At 36.3% G+C, this 20,611-nt stretch overlaps 1 protein-coding gene across 1 annotated transcript in view; it reads right to left on the bottom strand.

Annotated features, from left to right (window-relative positions):
- Nucleotides 1-12,213, bottom strand: part of P4HA1 (prolyl 4-hydroxylase subunit alpha 1) — an 86,995-nt gene extending 74,782 nt beyond the window's left edge. The window contains exons 1-4 of the mRNA XM_007940625.2: nt 12,138-12,213; nt 10,220-10,316; nt 9,138-9,289; nt 6,210-6,347 (exon numbers count right to left, since the gene is read on the bottom strand). Of these exons, the coding sequence (XP_007938816.1) occupies nt 6,210-6,347; nt 9,138-9,289; nt 10,220-10,316; nt 12,138-12,213 (463 nt within the window). The remainder of the gene's footprint in view (nt 1-6,209; nt 6,348-9,137; nt 9,290-10,219; nt 10,317-12,137) is intronic.
- Between the last annotated feature and the right edge of the window lie 8,398 nt (nt 12,214-20,611).

Genomic DNA, 20,611 nt, shown 5'->3' with positions numbered 1-20,611 from the left:
GGGGGTATTAAAACTTTTTTACATTGCTGATGGGAATGTAAAATGCTATTATGGAAAACAGTATGGCACTTCCTAAAAAGCTAAAACTAGAAATATGATCCAGTAATCCCACTCATAGGTATATATCCTAGAGATACAAAAGCAGTGACACAAATAGACATATGCATATGCTTGAACAATTTCTCTCAGCAAGATCAGCACAAGGCCGGTCCCCATGAGGTGGAGGTTAAAGATGTCCCACATGTCCAAACTATCATGCCACTCCATCATTTCAGACATTAACTCCTCCTCCTCCTCCCAGTAATTTCCCCCACCTTAGGGTTCTGTATTTCACTGTAATGCCTCACAAAATGCACAAACACCCAAGGGATCGTCTCACGTAGTAGTGGTGGAGGCTGGCAGGCTGGCGAGTCCCAGGTCCATGATTGGGTCTGGAGGATCCTCCCAATTCTCAGAATTTGATGAACCTTGATCAGCAGATCAGATGACGGCTGCTGTCCCAAATCCAGGGGTGAGATGAGGACGAGCCAAAACACAAAATCAGAGCAAGAGGAGGGCGACTCTTCCCAGGAGATTTGTAGGTATACCCTCAAGGAAGCTAAGGGTGGTGATTTGAATTACACCTTCCAGCAAGGCAGGACTCAAGATACATTCCACCTGTGTTGCCCCAACATAAATAACCTAAGTGGATGGCTTTAACAATCAGCAGCTCAAGGCAAATCCCATTACAGAGCCAACTGCCAGTCATTATAGAGAATGACTACTACCAGCTGCCCAGCCAAGTTGATACCTGACCTTAACTACCACACCACCCCAAACAGGCATGGATAATAGGATTTACAATACATCACAGAATGGAGGACAATGGCTAGAAGGGCCACTTCAAGCAATTCAGCATACCTACGTTCATTGCAGCATTATTCGCAACAGCAAAAAGATGGAAACTACCCATCAACAGATGAATGGATAAACAAATTGCAGCCTATACATACAATGGAATATTATGCAACTATAAAGAATAATGAGGAGTCTGAAAAACATAACATGGATGAATCTGGAGGACATTAAGCTGAGTGAAATAAGTCAATTACAAAAGGACAAATATTGTATGACCTCGCTTTTGTAAAGAGTCAAGAATACGTATATACACAGAAAGCAATGATCTTTGATGGTTACCAGGGATGGGAAGGGAAAGGAATGGAAATTACTTTCTAAAACTTCAAATTTTCAAGCAATCCAGACTTACTGGACCCACTGAGACTGGAGGAATCCCCAGAACTATACCCTGAGATACTGTAAACCTTGAACTGGAATTGTCCCCTGAAGTCACCTTTTAACTAAATAGTAGATTAACTAAAAAAGTAAGGAATGTCACCCTTGAATATTGTGCTCTTCTCAAAAAATTATATGAGAGCAAATGGACAACAGTTACTCTAAAGCATGGATCAGAAGGTTGAAGGGCAGGGCAATTAAGTTAATAGGAATGGAATAACTAGAATGGAAATAATGAGTATTGTAGAAATTAATGAATGAGGACCTGTGAAATATATTTTGGTGAAAGTACTTTCACCAAAAAAAAATACAATTAAATTTAAAAAAAAAAAAAAAATACAAATCCCATTGGGGTAAATTGTAGTCAATGTCATGAGACAATGTGTATGTGAACTGCTGTATGGAAAATGAATTTGCTCTGTAAACTTTCACCCAAATCACAATAATAATTTGTTTAAAAAAAAGAAAAAGAAATGCAAATCCACTGAAACAAGCATTTCTCTGATTTTTGTTTTGGGTCAATTGAAAATATGTCATCCATCACACCTACCCTGACCATTTCACATCCAAAACTCCTAAAATTTTTAAGCATGACAAAAACAAGGGTTCCCAAGGGTATGAAGAAAGGCGAATTTTTATACACTGTTGATAAGTGTATAAGTTGGTTTATCTTTTTGGAAACCAATCTAGCCATATCCAGTAAAGCTGAAGGGGCATGCACCCTATGACTTCTTATACCTTAGAGAAATTCTTGCATGTGTGCACATGGACACAAGAAAACATATATAAACATGTTTCGTGAAACATTGTTTGATACAGCAAAGAAGTGTAAATACCCTAAGATGTCTGCCCATCCACAGAAAAATTAATAAATCAATTGTGTTTCACAATATGATACAGCAATGAATTTGATGAACATATCAAGATATATAAACTTACTCAAAAAAAAAAAAGATACCGAGTGAAAAGTGATGCAGAGGAAGATACACAGAATATATTTATGTATATTTAGTATATACATATATTTATGCAAAATCTAAAAACACAAATAATATAATGGAAAACATATGTAGTTAAAGCATATAAAGATGGAAGGAGACACACCAAATTCAGAATAGTTATTACCGCTAGATGGGAAGGGAAGGGACACAGGGACTTCAAACATATTTATGATATTTTACTGTTGTTAACAACAACAATAACAAAAAGATTTGGAGCAGGAAAAAATGCTTAAAAACAGTTTATTAGTTCACTCTAGGGTTATTTTACCATTTATGGAACATAATATGCTTAGGAAATTTCAGTCACTCTACACTTACATGAAAGGAAAATTCAGTAAGAACCCCAAAATCATGACTTGAAGAAAAACAGAAATCAGTAAGGACATAAAAAGTACATGAGAAAGAATGAATAATATTGCCCCAATGAGAAATGATTATACATATTCTCAGAGTTTTATTTTCAGCTGTCCAATTGATCTCTAGAATAGAAGCCCAGGTTCTTAGGGGACAGAATGAACTTCCTAAGACTAAACACAGCAAGAAAAGGGTTAAACAATTCACAATACCAATCTGATGGTTAAGATTATTAAACAAAAACAAACATAGTAAACTAAATGAAATTTATTATCCCCATACATACAAAGCTGCTTCTTTTCTTGGGTTCTCTATCTGGTTGAATAGAATCATCTATGGTAGTTGTTTAAGTCAGAAACCCATACCTAGCCCATCATCAAATTCTACCTCCTAAATAGTGTGACAGGAGCTCTGGTACTGTAGTGCCTAAGGCCCTTGACTGCTAACCAGAAGGCTGGCAGTTAAAATCCACCAGCCACTCCTTGGAAGGAAGATAGGGCAATCTACTTCCATAGTGATACTGCCTCAGAAACCCAAGGAGGGGGTCGCTATGAGTCGGGGCTGACTCTATGGCACATAACAACAACAACAAATAGCATGACAACCTATCCACTTCTCTCCACATCGCTCCATATTCATATTCATAGTATTATCATCTCTTATTTAAATTTCTGCAACTGTATTTTCCCTGGTTTCGTTTTCCCTATTCCTAGGCTCTCATCCAATTTCCATTCAGCAGCCAGAATAATATTTCTAAAATAAATCATCTAACTTCTCTGTCTGAAACTTTTGAATAGTTCCCCTTCTGCGTTCAGGGAAATTCACACTCCTCTATGTGGCTTACAAAGTACATCAAGAAATAGCTTCGGCTTACCTCTCTGGCCCCATCTCTCTCTCTTTCTTTTTTTTTTCTGGCCCCATCTCTCAGTACTCTCACAAAACTAAACCTCATCCTCATCTCATGCACTCACCTTTTGAGCCCTACACATCAACACATACAAACCATCTGCTAGTTATCTAAACACAATGTGCTCTCCCTTCTCTGGCTTTCACACATGCTTCCTCTGGATGGAAAAGTTTGCCCAAATCTCTTTTCCTTCCCCTTTCTCGTTTCTCTGGCGAATTCTTTGTCCTTTAGATTTCAATTTTATTTCATGTCATCACTTCTTTTATACCTCTTATCAAATCCAAAATTAGGCTACTTTCTATGTCTTCCACACTATCCTGAAGTTCCCCCATTCAGGCATTTATTATAAGAATGTAAGTACTCTGAAGGCAAGGGTCATGCTTGTCTTGTTCACTATTGTGTCCCTTGTACTCAGCATAATGGCTGGTACATACTAAATAGTTACTATTTATTAAATGAATAAAAAACCAAACTCACTGCCGCGGAGTTAGATCTGAATTATAGCTACCCCTCCTTGGGTTTCTGAGGTGGTATCACTACAGAAGTAGATTGCCCAACCTTCCTTCCAAGGAGTGGCTGGTGGGTTTGAACTGCCAGCCTTTTGGTTAGCAGCCTTTTGATTAGGCACTGCACCACCAGAGCTCCCATTAAATGAACAGATGTTTTAAATCAGAAGCCAATTAAACATATATAAAGTTATAATCTTGTGAGAAGTATTATCATGTACAATACTGGTCAAACAGAAAATAAAATTTGCAAATGTGTTCCTTTTTAGAAGTCTAAACCTAATTGTGTAGGAGCTCTGGTAGCGTAGTGCCTAAGGCACTTGACTGCTAACCAGAAGGCTGGCAGTTCAAACCCACCAGCCACTCCTCAGAAGGAAGGTTGAGCAATCTACTTCCATAGTGATACTGCCTCAGAAACCCAAGGAGGGGTCACTATGAGCCAGGTTCGACTCGACGGCACATAACAACAACAAACCTAATTGTATCAGGTTTGCACTCCTCACTTATCAGCATGGTTATGTTCCAAACACCAGGTGATTATGCAAAAATTGGTGCTATGCAAAAATGGAGGATGACCAGATCAGATCATAAAATGAAAGTTGACTATATCATCACATAACTGCCAAATTACACCATCACATAATTGCTATATTATATCATCACATAACTAGCAAACTACTGAAAAATCATGGCCTAGACAAGTTGACACATCATCTTAACTATCACGGTAAACATTATCTCATACCTCAGTGTTAGTTACTGCCGGACATACATTGTCAATATACAAAATAGTTGGATAGTAGACTTTTACAACTGCCATAAATGCAGCTATCAGGTAATGAGATAGTCAATAAGTGAAAAGTATATTTCAGATTAATGGAAATTTTATTTAATATTATACTATGGTTCCAACTCAACACCAGTGAGTTTGGTTTTTTAGTTTTTTTACCATGGTTAGCTTTCCCACTTGATACTTCATCCCAAATGGAGATGAGCAAGAAAACATCTCAATAAATATTCCACCGTTCTTTCCTATTTAGAAAATCAACATCAGTATAGGGATTTAAAAATAAAAAAAAAAAAAAACAGTTGCAGGGACTCAATTCCAGCTCATGATAACCCTACGTGTGTCAGAACAAAACTGTGGGTTTTCAATGACTGTGATCTTTCAGAAATAGGCTGCCAGGCTTTTCTTCCAAGGAACCTCTGGGTGAATTTAAAATACCAAGCTTTCTGTTAGTGGCATGCTTAACCATTTGTGCCACCCAAGGACTAGTATAAAGACAGAGGTTATATATTTTATTCTCCTATTTGACAGTGACATGACATATTAATAACACTAAGCCATAGAAAAAAGTGAGAGACAGTAAAAGTAAAACATCATAAAATAAGTTACAATTAAAAAAAAAAAGGAGGATTCTGCAAAAAATAGGTCTGAAAGCAGGATGTTCCATCCATAATGCAGAACATTTTGAAAATATGACTGTCCATTCTGGGCCTGGAATAAAACTCATTCCCAGGGGCTGGCTCTCGGCTCAACAGTAAACAAGATGTACACACAGACCACTCAACCCAGGGTGGCACGTCCACATAGTCTATGGAGATGCATCCCTTGGAGCAATCCATCATAGGACACCAGAGGGGCAACATTCACGCAAGGAAATGCAAAACACACAGGAGTACATAACTATGAGGGGCAATGGGGTGTGGGGAGTGTTTACTGGGCAGGGAGGGGAGGAGACTGGGTTAGGGTTGCAGATGGTAAATGGGGAGTAAAACTAAATGTACACATAATGTTGAATGTAAAACAAAATATTACTGTCCATACCCAACACATCTTGGTTTTTAACTAATAAATATATAAAATTTGAATATAAGTTCTCTTATAGCTTTACATACAAAGCAGTAAAGCATTAATGGGTGCTTTGAAAAAAAATTTGGAAAATGTTTTTCTTATACACTAAAATTGCCTATTTAAGTTAGTCTCTATAAATACAAGCTTTCACAGTAACAAACCCTTGATCGTTTTCCTACAGAAAGGAAATTCTTTTGTCCTCAAGGCTATGAAATCTTAAAAATATAAGTCTTTTTTCACATTAATGTTGTCCAGATAGACTGAATAGAGAAGCCAAGTAATAGGTGTTCTATAGACCAGAAGAGTTCTCTTACCTGGAAGATTACCCTTTGAGATGGTATTTGTATCCAAATTGTAGGTGTCCTGGAGACGCAACAAAGCTTTGGCTGCCCCAACTTGATCTTCATCATTAGGGAAATATTGTCTCTGAATGGTTAAGTTAGAAATAAAACCTTGAAATAGAAAAAAGAAAAGACTTCTAGACTTCCAAATAGATTTACAAGAATTTTTCAATATCTATTTTATAATAGTTTTCTACCACACCATGGAAGTTCCACATCCTCAGCAAGAAAAAACTAAATACACTGAAGGAAACTTGGCATACTGCTACTTGCTCAAGCTTCCCCAAACCTTTTGAATGTTGCTTAAGTAATCTGAAGTCATTGCATAAGTTATATCTGTATTAGTAGTTAAAGATCAACTAGCATAATAATTACATTTTTATAAACATAAATTAATTATTTTACAATCGTAAACAATTTTTTTTTTTTTTTTACTAAACATAGCAACAAAACAAAAAAGTGTCTCTACTAAACTTGAGAAATAAACATTCATGGAGTGGAAAATGACATTAATTGGCAGCAAATTATATTTTCAGATACCACTAGAAGGCTGGTGGTTCAAACAGACCAGCCACTCCTCAGAAGGAAGACTGGGCAATCTACTTTGGTAGAGATACCACCTTAGAAACCCAAGGAAGGGTCACTATGAGTCGGATTTGACTCAACGGCAAATTTTTTTTTTCAAATAGGTACTTTAATCAGCAAATGGCCAGGCATTTTTATGTCAATGGAAATATACAAATAAAAAATGAGTAGCCAGCTGGAAGAAGGCTAAAGTTCATGTCAAGTGTATTTTTAAGTTTTATGACCAACTTCCAGTCACAATATTCACATGGAATTTTACAAGACTAATGTTTCTTATGCCCCAGAACAAAATCCCAGAAATTGCTTAAATATTATTTAATAAAAAGAGAAAGTATATCTATTGTAGCATTATGGGATGACTACCACAGATTACAATGCCACCATCTCAAGTTTAACAATATAAAAGAACTTAAGCCACACATAGGTCATTATTTGAGGATATAAAAATGTTCTCACGGTGCTGTATAGAACAGAAAACAATCACAGACAATTCCTTCTCATAATGAAGAACTATTCACAAGTATTTTCCTTAATTTTTCTTTTCAAGGTGTCCTGTCCTAAGCAAGGGAGCTCTGGTAGTGTAGTGGATAAGGCACTTGACTGCTAACCAGAAGGTCAGCAGTTCAAACTCACTAGCTACTCTGCAGAAGGAAGATGGGGCAACCTACTTCCATAAAGATTTATAGCATTGAAAACCCAATGAGGGTCTCTACGAGTTGGAACTGATTCAATGGCAGTGAGCCTGGTTTTTGTTTTTGTGCTATGCATAGTATTTTACTGCACTGCACACAAACACATGCAAGCACTCTTGGGGTATTTCATCTCTATAGTTAGCTCATCATATGTTTGGTCTCTCTATTTTTGACACTTTCAGTTATTCAACAAATATTTCAGCCACCACTATGTAGTAAATATAGTCCCTTAACTTCATTAAACTCTAGACTTAATTTTCTGTATCTATTAATAAAGTACCTGAAACACCTCACTACTCCAAGAACATTTTATTGTTTCACATAGAAAAGCTTACTAATTAGTACTAGATGCAGCCTCAGGTTATTTTGGTTATCTACTACCTACATTAAGTAAGCAGTGGTGTCACTGGGGTTGTTGTCACCCAGTGCAGTAATGCATGGTGTCACACACAACCCCCACCACCACCACCATGGACCTCCTCCCATACCAGACCATACAGAATCCTTAATAATGTTTATTATCAATTTTAACTATAGAATAATAAGTGATAATAGTTGTAAATTGCTCAAATGTAGTATTTCTTAAATTATATGAGTACTAGCAACAAAATTGTTTTGTAAAATCTTTCTACATTGTTACTGCATTATTTAGTAACTAAATGGAAGCCTTTTTTGATGTCTTTCCTTTTTTTCCTCTAATTACTACTACATTCTCAAAAAGTTACTGATATAGGTTCACAAATACTACTTATTACAATATTGTAGTTAAAATACCAGAAAGTTTGACTAAATCAGCAACTACACAAATACCAGCAGCAATGAAAACAACAGCACATGCTTTACAGCGCATGCTGTGCTGTAGTGTGTACAGAGAAAATCAAATGATTTGAAGCATCATTGTAATTCGGTAATAAAGACAGCTCTGACCAGAGTGCATTAAAAGGTTCAAAAAGTAAATTAGCATAGAGTTTCAGCTGTATAGGTATATTGATACATATAAACTGGGCTTATGAATAAACTTTTTGTTACAACTAAGTACAGGGATATTTTTATTTAAAAAATTTCTGCTGCAACACTCAACAAAAATTTTATAGACAGGCATTTTGGTGTCATTCCTCAGACAGTATCAATCGGTATGATCCAAAACCCCTACACCCTACTAGTGATGGCACTGCATTAAGTAAAATAACCCCAAAACTTCAAATACCAGGAAAACAGCTAACGATTTTCCTTATAGTATCACTGTCAGCACATTAAAAATTGAAAGATGATTAAAAATGTATGCACACCTACCACCACCACCACCACCACCACTGACTCACAGTGACCCTATAGGACAGAGTAGACTGTCCCATAGAGTTTCCAAGACTATATAAATCTTCAAGGAAGCAGAATGTCACATCTTTCCCTTGCAGAGTGGCTGATGAGTTCAAAGCACCTACCTTTTGGTTAACAGCCAAGCACTTTAATCACTGTGTCACCAGAGTTCCCAAACCAAACACACTCAAGCAATACTCCAGTTACAACAATGCATACTTGATGCTCTGGGAACTGAATTTATCACTAGGTTTTGCATTTCTATAGATGGTACCTGCTTTTGGCTCATTAGTCTCCTGAAACTTACCATCTGACATATCCTTAAGGACCAGATTCTCTAACTCACTCCACTCAGTGTTCAGGCGTTTCATTAACTTGAATGCATTCACAGGGTGTCCAACAAATCCCTCTGGATCTTTTGTTGCTGTGCTGGTTAACCGATCTAACTTCTCTGCCCACCTATACATGTAAGACATACACATGGAGTATATATATGTATATACACTTAATAACGAAAAACCCAATTAGTAAAGCACTCAATTACAAAAAAAAAAAAAGACCACATTAGAGGTTTTTTGACTAAAAACTATACCTAAAATTTCTATTTAAACTAACATTATAAAGGTTTTTTTTTTTAATAAAACCAAGATTCTCTTACAGATAAAAGTTAACATAGCATAATCAAAATAAAAGTAGAATCTTTGTTTTAGTTTAATTTCTCCCAAATGTTTGTAATAAAAGTTGCTATTTGATTCCTCCTGATAAGAATCTAAAAATCCATTTCCTTATAGGTCCTTAAGGCCAAATAAATGATTATTACAAAGTATAAATTAGTCCAACTCAAATTCAGTTATTTTTCATTTAAACAAAACTTACATCAACATTCTACATGTGGCACCTAGAAACTATTTTGAAACAAAAATCTGAATACTTAGCTTCTCATTAAACAAAAGATAGGAGTTCTCGGATCATGAATCAATTCAAAATAAATTAGCCTTAGAAGAACTAACATGAAATAATAGTTACAACATAACCTGTACAATGGAACCACAGGAGCAAAGGAGCATAAACACAACTGAAAAACTGCTCCAGCAAGTAGCTTGACTGAGCAGATTAAAGTAGAATGAAGATACTTGTAACCACTTTTTTAAATTGTCAGTCAACTCCTCCACCCATCCATATTCTTATCCAAGTTGTTTCACTTTAATCTTTGGCCCAGGCCTAACTCTTGTTTTCTATACTCCTGTTTCAGCCACTGCAGCCCTTGCCCCTTTGTAAGACTGACAGATGGCTTTAACCCTCAGAAAAATGTTTTAGCTCTAATGTTGTAGAATGTTCTACAATATTCAGGTAGAATCAGAACTTTACTAAGTAAAACACTTTGCATACTTTTTTATCTGTTCTAATTTGTCCTCTTCTGCCTTAATATAGTCTTTCAGAGAGGTCACCAGATCTTTCTCAGTGTAGATTAAATCAGTCATCTGACCTAGGAGGGAAGGAGGAAGAGAAAGTTATCAAATACTCATATTCATCAACACAAGTATTTTAGAATAATTTAAGGATGATCAAAAATGCTTCATTTTATGAGAGAATTTAACTGGCATGAATCCAGGTATAATGGAGAGGAACTTCATTTTTTTTCCTTTTCCTTTTTTACTAGATAAAAATAAAGCCAAAATCTTTCTGGTCAAATGTCTTTCATCTGTAAGTTTACTTATAAATTACAAAAACAACACTATTTTCCAAGGATTAATACTTCTTCTTCATCCTCCTCACCTATTTTAGAGTAAAATTAGAACTAAAATTTTATTCAATAAACAAAACCACACTAACGATAAAAGGTACTTCACAACTAAAATTGAAAAAAATCTGTTTAATTATTTATATTAGAATGGCAGCACTCATCATTTTATATCCTAAAATAACACTGGTTTTTAATTAGCTCCATAATTACCAAAGATAAAATAGTCAATAGGATGAAGAAAAGCATCTCAATTAAGATAGGTATACAAGATAATATAAGAGGATATACCTATAATTATGGGGAATTTCTTATTTTTTTATTGTGCTTTGGGTGCAAATTTACAAAGCCAATTTGTTTTACATTGATTTCATGGCCCTGATTACCATCCCCAACCATAAAAAAACTCTCCTCCCCCACCATGTGACTACCCCCTCCCTGTGCCCTTAACTATGCATTCCTGTCTGTCCAGCTTTCCCTCTATGTGAATGCTGCCCCTCTGCTGTCTCATAGCTTATTTCTCTAAGGGGTGTATTGCCCTAGGGTAGGTGTTCTACACATAGGTTTTTCTACTGTTGGGCTGAAAGCCAATCCATGGAAGTGAGTCCATTTCTAGAACCCAAGGGTAACCCAGGGCCATACTTTCAGGGGTTCTACCAGTCTCTACCTGACCAGTAATTCTGGTCATTTTTGTGTTTTTGAATTTTGTTCCACATTTTTCCTGCCACTCTATTCAGGATCTCCAGTTTTGATCCCTTTCTGTGTGGTTGGCATTGATAACCATGCACCATCTAGTTCTTCTGGTCTTGGGGTCATGAAGGCTGAGGTCCTTGTGGTCCATCTTATTCTTGGACTAATTGTTTCCAGATACCTTTAATTTTCTTCACTCTTCTTTGTTTCAGATGAGAAGAGACCAACAGTTGCATCTCAGATGGCTGTTCAAAAGCTTTAAAGACCTCAGTCATTATTCACCAAAGTAGGTTGTAGAACAAGATTTTTATGTACTATATTGTGCCAATTGAGCATTTATGTCCCTATGGGAAATATTTCTTGAGAGTTGGAGACAAGGAGAGGTTTTACATTTATGTAATTCTGGTTCTTTCCCCTTTAACCAGTATGTTATTTTTCTAATATGTTGAAAGACTTTTTTTTTTTTTTTTAATTATGCTGTAGAACAAAACTGTGAACTTGTGAGGTAAATCTTAAGTGGAAAAAGCAGGTTACAAAAGAACTTGGAGTATATCATTTGTTAATTTGTACATTAAAAAAGACTGATACATGCCTTAAATTATTTGTAATTGTTATACTTGACTGGACCCATTATGGATAATTTCCTTTGGTATGCTTTTCTAATTTTCATAAATATCTAACCTATAAATTTATTAGTTTTATAATCAGAAAATATTTTAAAAATTTTTTAGTAAAAGAGGAACTTTTGGAAGGGAAGGAACTGACCTACTGCTTTAGTCTCTTAGAAGACACTGCATTTATTTTCCTTGATTTAAAAAACTAAAAAATGGAAATTCTTAAGTGCAAAAACATAAAGCAAAAAATAGTAAGACTTACCAATAGAAGTGAAAAAGCCTGGATGAGCCAAAGATAGAGGAAGTAAAATTCCAACAATAAACGCACACCAGATCATTTTGAAAGATTTAATTTTACAGGTTCACAAACCTACAAGAGAAATATAGCCATTACTTAAAAAACAAAACAAAAACAAGATAGAAAAGGAGTGGCAGGAAAAGTTGTGTACCTATTCCTCTGAATAAAATAAGTCAGATTCCAAGGTTGCCCAAAGAATTTTTAAACTGATTTAATAACTTAGTAACAGCTTTTATTTATGTCTACTGTCACATTCGTAGAGTACTAACTTGGTATTTCATAATAGAGGAAAATGTAGATATTTGTTATCACTTGGTAATTTATGCTTAAAAATTCAATCTGAGTTTGTTTTCTTAGTTACTACCAAAATTAAGAGTAATTTAATAGTAGTAGTGGCTCTTTCATACAGCCTGAAAGTTCTATGACCTTGATCAAAACCATGAATTTCCCATACTTCATTGAAATATCTTAATTTCAGTATTACCAAAATACATTTTAAAGATGTTAGACTATGTTTTAAAGAAGGAACAAAAGATTTCAGAGCTTTCTGATTAATCCTTAAAATTCCTAATCCATTCTTTTTCCCTACATGGTTTTAAATTTTTAAACAAATTCAATTAAAAGCTATAGATTTGGGGGATTTTTTTTTTGAGGTAATAAAAATGTTCTAAAATTAATTGTGGTGATTGATAGTTGAAAAACTCTGTGAATGTACTAAAAGCCACTGAATCGTGCATATAAAGCAGGTGAATTGTATAATACGTAAATTATATCTCAATAAAGCTGTTGTAAGTTGTAGACAATCAAAAATTTAAAAACAGAATAAACCTCTCAAAGATTCCAGTCTTGAGTTTTTCTCTTATCTACTCTGTTCTATGTAAAAATCCTCAGCCAAGCACATAGCTACGGCTTTTCTTTTTTTTCCTTTTTAACCTGTCAGCAAAACTCTGCTAATTTTTTCTCTTTGTCCCAGTACTGTTGTCTTTTGTAGTATGGATTCTTCATGGCAGATGTACATATAAACTAACTGGCAGAAAGGCTTTACCTCATTTTCCCAAATGTCCTGTAAGAACTTTAAGCTTCCTCCTTCTCCACCACAAACATGGACTTTAAATCTTTTATTACCTTATAGGAGAATAAGTTATATTTGCTCCAGTAACCAGCTCCCATTGGTTATCCTGACATGTCACTCTGTTCCTTTTTGTGCAGGCACCTCCGAGACTCTTCTAACAGGCCCCTTCTCTTCAACAAGAACTTCCCTGCTCCACAAAAGCTGAAAAATCGCCCTACTTTCCCCTTAACTTGAACTTTAGTAAAACTGTATCACTGATATTCTGGAAGTGGTCCTAAGTCTCCTCCCTCAAGTTTGCTGCAAACTTCTAGACAGTTCCAGAACCACATAGTAGTGAAATACACTGTTCTCTTGGCTGCCTCACAGAGACTCTTTGGGAGGCTTCTAGAATGTAGCAGACGCAGACACTTCCTCTCCCAGGCTCCTGCCAAAACAAGATTTTTTCAAAATCCTAGGCTGTCTGAACAGTCCAGAATTTTCCCACTGTTTAAACAGATATCTTCCATAATTTTCTTCATAAATGTCATTTCTAGAAAATCCAAACACCTCCACTGTACTAACACAATACTAATCACAAATGCTGTCTAAATAAAGTACTAACTGTGAGGAGAAAGTTGAGATTTGTCAAATAAGAAGTTATTTTTTCATTGCTAAAATAAATTCTGTCACTCAAGTTTCTTTGTCATCTGCCATCAAACTTAAATCTCACAATGAATTAAGAACCCATTAGCCTGCAGGAATAACTAAAAGAAGTTTAAGAGGATATTTTTCTTCAAAAGCAATAACCTGAAAATAATTTTTCAAAAATAAGAGAGCTGATATAAGATTTCAAACCATTAACATATGAATAAATATACCTTTACCTTATATCATGCGATCATGCGGTACATTAATTTTAGGTTAAAGAGTTACAGTGAAAAAAAAAAACACAATATAAAGCAGACAATAACAACCAAAGAAAAGTTATCAGATCTCTTCAAGAGGAGAATTTCTAAACTTAAACACAATAAAACAAATACCTATCAAAAGTCAAGTCAAAAGAAAAAGACCTCAGATAAGCAAAGCATTATTAAAGAACAAAGTAGGAGGTCTCACACTCCCAGATCTCAAATCCTGATACACAGTCACAATAGTCAAAATAGCCTGGCACTGGTAAAATGACAGACACATTGACCAGTGGAATAGAATTGAGAACCCAGAAATAGATCTATTGACCTATGGTCAGCTGATTTTCACAAAGGCCGAAACCCATTAAATGGGGAAGAGAGTCTCTTCAACAAATCACCAAACCAAACTCACTGCCGTGGAGTTGGATCCCACTCATAGTGACCCCTCCTTGGGCTTCCGAGGCAGTATCACTACAGAAGTAGATTGCCCAATCTTCCTTCCCAGAGTGGCTGGTGGGTTTGAACTGCCAGCCTTCTGGTTAGCATGCTGGCAAAACTGGTTATCCATCTGCAGAAAAATGAAACAAGATCCATACACAAAAGCCAAACTCCAGATGGATCAAAAACTTAAGTGTGAAATCTAAAATTATAAAGTTCCTCAAGGAAAAAATAAGGGCAAATTTAGGAGCCCTAACTGATGGTATGGGAGCTCTGGTAGCATAGTGGCTAAGGCACTTGACTGCTAACCAGAAGGCAGGCGGTTCAAACCCACCAGCCACTCCTCAGAAGGAAGGTTGGGCAATCCTACTTCCGTAGTGATACTGCCTCGGAAACCCAAGGAGGGGTCGCTATGAGTCGGGGCCGACTCGACGGCAAACAACAACAACAACAACAACTGATGGTATGGGAGCTCTTGTGGCATAGTGCCTAAGGCATCTGACTACTAACCAGAAGGCTGGTGGTTCACACCCACCAGCCACTCCTTGGAAGGAAGGTTGGGCAATCTACTTCTGTAGCGATACTGTCTCAGAAACCCAAGGGAAGGGTCGCTATGAGTCGGATCTGACTCCATGGCAGTGAGTTTGGTTTTTGGTTAACTGATGGTAAAGACTTCTCTAAATGAGTAAAAAGAGAACCTACAGATTAGGAAAAAATATTTTGCAATGACATACCTGCAAGGAGCTTATATCTAAAATTATAGAAAACTAACACCTCAACAACAAAAAGGCAATCCAATTAAAAAATGGGCAGAAGACACGAACAGACACTTCCCCAACAAGATATTCAAGCAGCCAACAAACACATAAAGAAATGTTCGCAATCATTAGTCAGTAGAAAGAGGTAAATCAAAACAACGAGATATCATCTCACCCCAGCACTAAATACCAAGTTCAACAAGACAGAAATTAATACATGCTGACAAGGATGTGGAAAGATTGGGAATCTCATACACTGCTGGTGGGACTGTCAAATGATAGAACCACTGTGGAAATCACTATGGTGATTCCTTAAAAAAAGTTGGAATTAGAAATACCATTTGATCCAGCAATCCCTTCGTAGGTATGTACATATCCTAAAGAAGTGAGAGCCAGGACAAGAACAGATACATGCACAGCCATGTTCATCACAGCTCTATTCACAATAGCAAAGAGATGGAAACAAGTTAGGTGCCCATCAACAGAAGAAAGGATAACCAAACTATGGGACATACACACAATGGAATACTAAGCAACACTAAAGACTAATGTAGAATTTGCAAAACACACATAATGTGGATGAACTTGGAGGATATTATGCTGAGCATCAATCATAGACGGACAAATATTGCATTAGTTCATGATTGTAAAAAGTCAAGGAAAGGTTTACACATGGAAGGGAAACTTTCTTTGTTGGTTACCAGGGATGGGAGGGGAGAGGAAGGAACACTACCAGGTAAGTAGAGAAAAGTAATGATTTGGGTGAAGGGAAGGGCAATGTACCAATGTAAGTGATCAACACAATGGCATTGAGAAAGAGGAAGACATAGAGAGATGCATGGGAGGTACAGACAACAAAGAAGAACCCTTTTGCACATACAGTACTGTGTTGTCAGTGAAGGCAAACATGGATATATGGGTAGACAGATGGGTGTACAGGCTGACATGCTCAAAAGGCATAACATACTACACAAAAACACTGTGTACATCCTAGTTTGACAAGTAACAACTGGGATCTTAAAAGCTTACAAGCAGCCATCTAGATGTAACGATGGGTCTCTCTTTGTCCAGAGCAAAGAAGAATGAAGAAAACCAAAGACACATGGAAATGATTAGTCCAAGGGACCAGTAGACCATGTGATCCACAGTTTATATGACCATGAGACCAGAACTAGATGGTGCCTGGCTACCACTGTCAATCACTCAGAGGGGGATCAGTGCAGGAAATCCTATATAGAGAGTGGGAGAACAATGTGAACAAAACTCAAAATCATTAAAAAAAAAAAAAAAAAGACCAGCTTTGTAGTACAAAGCTGGTCTGATAGAGCCTGGTGAGACCCCTGAGACTTTACCCTTCAGGTCTGGAACTGAATTCACTCCTGTGGCTTCCAGCCAAACAAAAGACAGGCATATGGGGTGAACATTTACATCAGGTAGATATACTCCTGGGAGCAATCAATCATGGAAGAGCACTAGGGCAGTGTTTGTACAGGGGGACAGCTCAGAGGGGTGGGAGTGCATGGGAAGGTAGGACACAGGGAAGAGGTAACTATGGAGAGAAAGTGGGAAAAGCATTGTGCGGCATTGCAGTCAAGTGATGAGACAAAATGTGTATGAACTGCTGTATGGAAAATGAATTTGCTCTGTAAACTTTAACCCAAATAACAATAAAAAATTTAAAAATGCCAAACTAGAAACCTATCTTTAAAAAAAAAAAAAAAAAGCTCATTTAAGGAGCTCATACAAATTATTAAGAAAACCACTAAAATATTATTAGATGAGTAAGTAGATAAAAAATGCAAAGTCACAAAAGAGGAGTATAGTTAACTAAAAAAATCAAAAAGCTTGAACTCATTACTAATCATTAGTAATCATAAAAAATTAAAATATGATACTATTTTCTGTCCATAAAATGAACAATTAAACAAATTAACAATCAATATCTAATGACATTATGTCAAGAATCATATCCTTTAACTTGTGAAGTAAAATAAGAAAAAAAAGATTTAAAAATTAACATCACAGTATGATCAAAACTACGCAAGAAAATATATAGAGGCAGAGTAGCTCCTGAAGCTGCTTATGTACAACCCTGGGTTTCCAAGGTGGTGTCACGATGGAAGTAGATTGCCCAATCTTCCTTCCGAGGAGTGGCTGGTGGGGAGCCTGTAAATTCTCTTTTTCTTGAACTACTTCAAACTGGATTTCAGTCACTTGCCATAGAAACTCCAGACCTATAAAGCATTATTCCAAACTACTATGCCAACCTAAGCTATTTATTAAAAATGAAGACAGACTTGCATAGCAGTGGTTCTCAAACTGCAGTCTCAGAATCACCTAGAGGTCTGATTATACAATAATCCAGTAACTTACACAAATTCCCAGGTGATGCTTGCTGATGCTGCTGACCTGGGGATCATAATTGAAAACCACTGGATACAAATACACCTTCAAATTGCTGAAACGGTGTTCTGCCTTTTAAACAGACTTCACTTGATCTTTCGTACAAATATAACTGAATTTCCAATTACTATAGGGAATGGTTCCTCTGTTTAAAAACTTTGTCTCATTTTTGTCCATTTTTTCATAAATGTTAAGTGGCACTTTAACAGGCAAACATCTTTATCAATCACAGGTTTTTAAAATATAATGACTTCATTACGTAAGGTGTTTAATTTCCATTTATTTATAACTTCTCTTAATTCTGCTGGGAGCTTACAAAACAGATCATTATGGAGTGTCTAAGTGTCAAGCACCTCAGAAGACATTTGTGCTTTATTAAAAATTCTGAATCTTCAAATAAGCTTGAAATAGAATTTAAATGAGTCAAAGTGGATGCAACCTCCTTTGAAAAAAAAGCAAATCTCAGACAGCCTCTCTGAGACAGACTGATTTAGTTTTTTCTTAAAAAAACAAAGAAGAAACAGAAGGAGGACAGGGGAGGAGAAAGGAAAGAAAGCTCAGTAGGAGTCTAAGATAAGAAGATAAATTTATACTGGAATAAAATTTACTGCTACATGAATGAAGGTCCCTGAGTAGTGCAAATGGTTTTGCATTCGACTACTGATCTAAAGGCTGGAAGTTCAAACTCACCCAGCGGTACTGCGCAAGAAAAGCCTGATCACCTGCTTCCATGAAGATTACAGCTAAGAAAACCACATGCAACAAAGTTCTACTCTGCAACATATGGGGTTGCCATGAGTCACAATCAACTCGACCGCAATAGGTTTTGTTTTTTTCCTTTTTTGCTGCATGAATAAGTTATTGATATTTTGGTCCTTTGTTGGATGGTAGATTCGTTAAGTGTTTATTATATAATTTTATATCATTCATGTACATTACATATAGTGCTTGATATATATATGAATATTTTTAAAACTATATTATAAGAAAAAAACAGACTGAAAGAAATCTTTCTGGGAAACTGTAGTAACTGTCATATTCTCAGGTAGGCCTAGAAAAAAATAAATTGCAAAAGGTACTATTTATCCAAATATAAAACATTCCTACAGTCCTTCTTCTAGGAAAGTCTAGTCACACACACTCAACAGGTCAGTTACACCTGGGAACAGATTTTAAAAACAGTTCTACTATACTGTAAATATTTACAACTTTGAGTTATCAGGATTCATTGAACTGTAAGTACAAGTTCTTCAATGAATTACTAGAACAGGCATTTGGCAAATAATTCTATTAGCCCTTCAATTTAACATCTTCTTCCAGGAAAAACTGCAACATTTAAAATGTTTGTCTTTCCCAGACAATCATTAATTTGCTTAAAGCGAGTCGGGCGATTCGATGGCACATAACAACAACAACAAAAAAGAATGCTTGATATTCTAATGTAAGCTTTCTCTGCCACTAACAAATGTTGCATTTTAATAGTCTAGTTTGTGCATCTTGATTTCCCACAGGCTCCTTTTAAATCTCTCCACACCTTGTACACTTGCTCCAAAACCATCTTCTACAGGATTCCAGCTTTTATTTTTCCCTCATACAGATCTTATATTCAACTGTAGGTCCTTCTGACATCTGTGTTCAGACTTTAATCTTTTTGAGTTTTATGGTCCACATAAAAGGCCATATGAATTCACGCTTCTAATTCAGGCTATTACAAAATCATGACTTGGCATGCCTTTTCCATCTAAGCAGGATGGATTTTCAAAGACAACTAAAGAGTGGTTACTAATAGAGCTAGTTATATTTTTGTTCTCCCTGTAATCTCTCTGTAAATTGCCATTTGTTTTAACTTAAATCCCTAAATACCAGTCATACTTCTGCTCCCCAAGACAGTGAGCTATGTCTCTAGTACTTAAAATCTGATGGGCAAGTGCTAAAATATTACCAACTTTGCTTTCAAAAATCAAACTAGCTTCCTTCCCACAGCTTTTAGTACTTGAGCAGTGAAACCAAATGCTGGCACAATTTCAGCTGAACAGCATTTCAAGGTTTAGGTTGGAAGGCTAAATTCAGATATTATATTTAACTGAAAGTGCTGCACAAGCAGTCTTTTAGAGTTTCTCCCAAATTCCCAAGTATTCCCTAACAGAAAGAACCTTAAGTAAGGTAAGATCATTTCAAAACCATACACTTTTGTTTTTGTCTATATAGCACCTCCATCATCCCTATTCCCTTTCCTCTGGAAAATGCCCTCTTCTATCTTTTTACTAACTACCCCACTCTACCTTTCCTTCACCCTCAAAGTTTGTCATGTTACAGCATAATAGTCCTCCCTAACCAAATGGTTATTCCAAGTTCTTCCCTGAAATTTTCATAAATGAAATTGAGAAAGAAATGGCAGTCACTTTTTGAATGCCTAAACTATTAATAAAGCTTAGAAGTTAGGGACTAGGTTGTTATAAGTTAAAAATGTGAAGGAAGCTTATCTAGAAAGATTAAAAAATGAAACAGATGTTCAGAAAGGAAAAAAGACAAGAGACAGGAAAAAGTTGTGATGTTCCTGTTATGAAGCCTGTTCTGGTTACCTAGTGCTGCTCTGACAAGAAATATACCACAAATGGGAAGGCCTTAACAAACAGGAGTTTATCCTTACAATTTGGAGGCTTTAAGTCCAAGTTCAAAGTGCCAGGCTCTAGGGGCTGGGTCAAAGCCCCTCATCCTTGGGTCCAGCTCTGCCTCCTGCTCCCAGCCCACTGCAGCAAGAGGCATTTCTTCACTCAGACAGCTGCTGGCTGCTGAGGCTGAGAAGCCCCAGGGTTGACAAGCAGAAAGGCACGGCCCCGATGTTACCAAACCACACAGCAGGTCATTAACTTAGGTCCA

This window comes from Orycteropus afer, unplaced genomic scaffold, assembly GCF_000298275.1.
Source record: "Orycteropus afer afer isolate SDZICR_OR568_19922 unplaced genomic scaffold, OryAfe1.0 scaffold00070, whole genome shotgun sequence".
Lineage (NCBI taxonomy): Eukaryota > Metazoa > Chordata > Mammalia > Tubulidentata > Orycteropodidae > Orycteropus > Orycteropus afer.
This window is presented reverse-complemented; position numbering and strand designations above follow the sequence as displayed.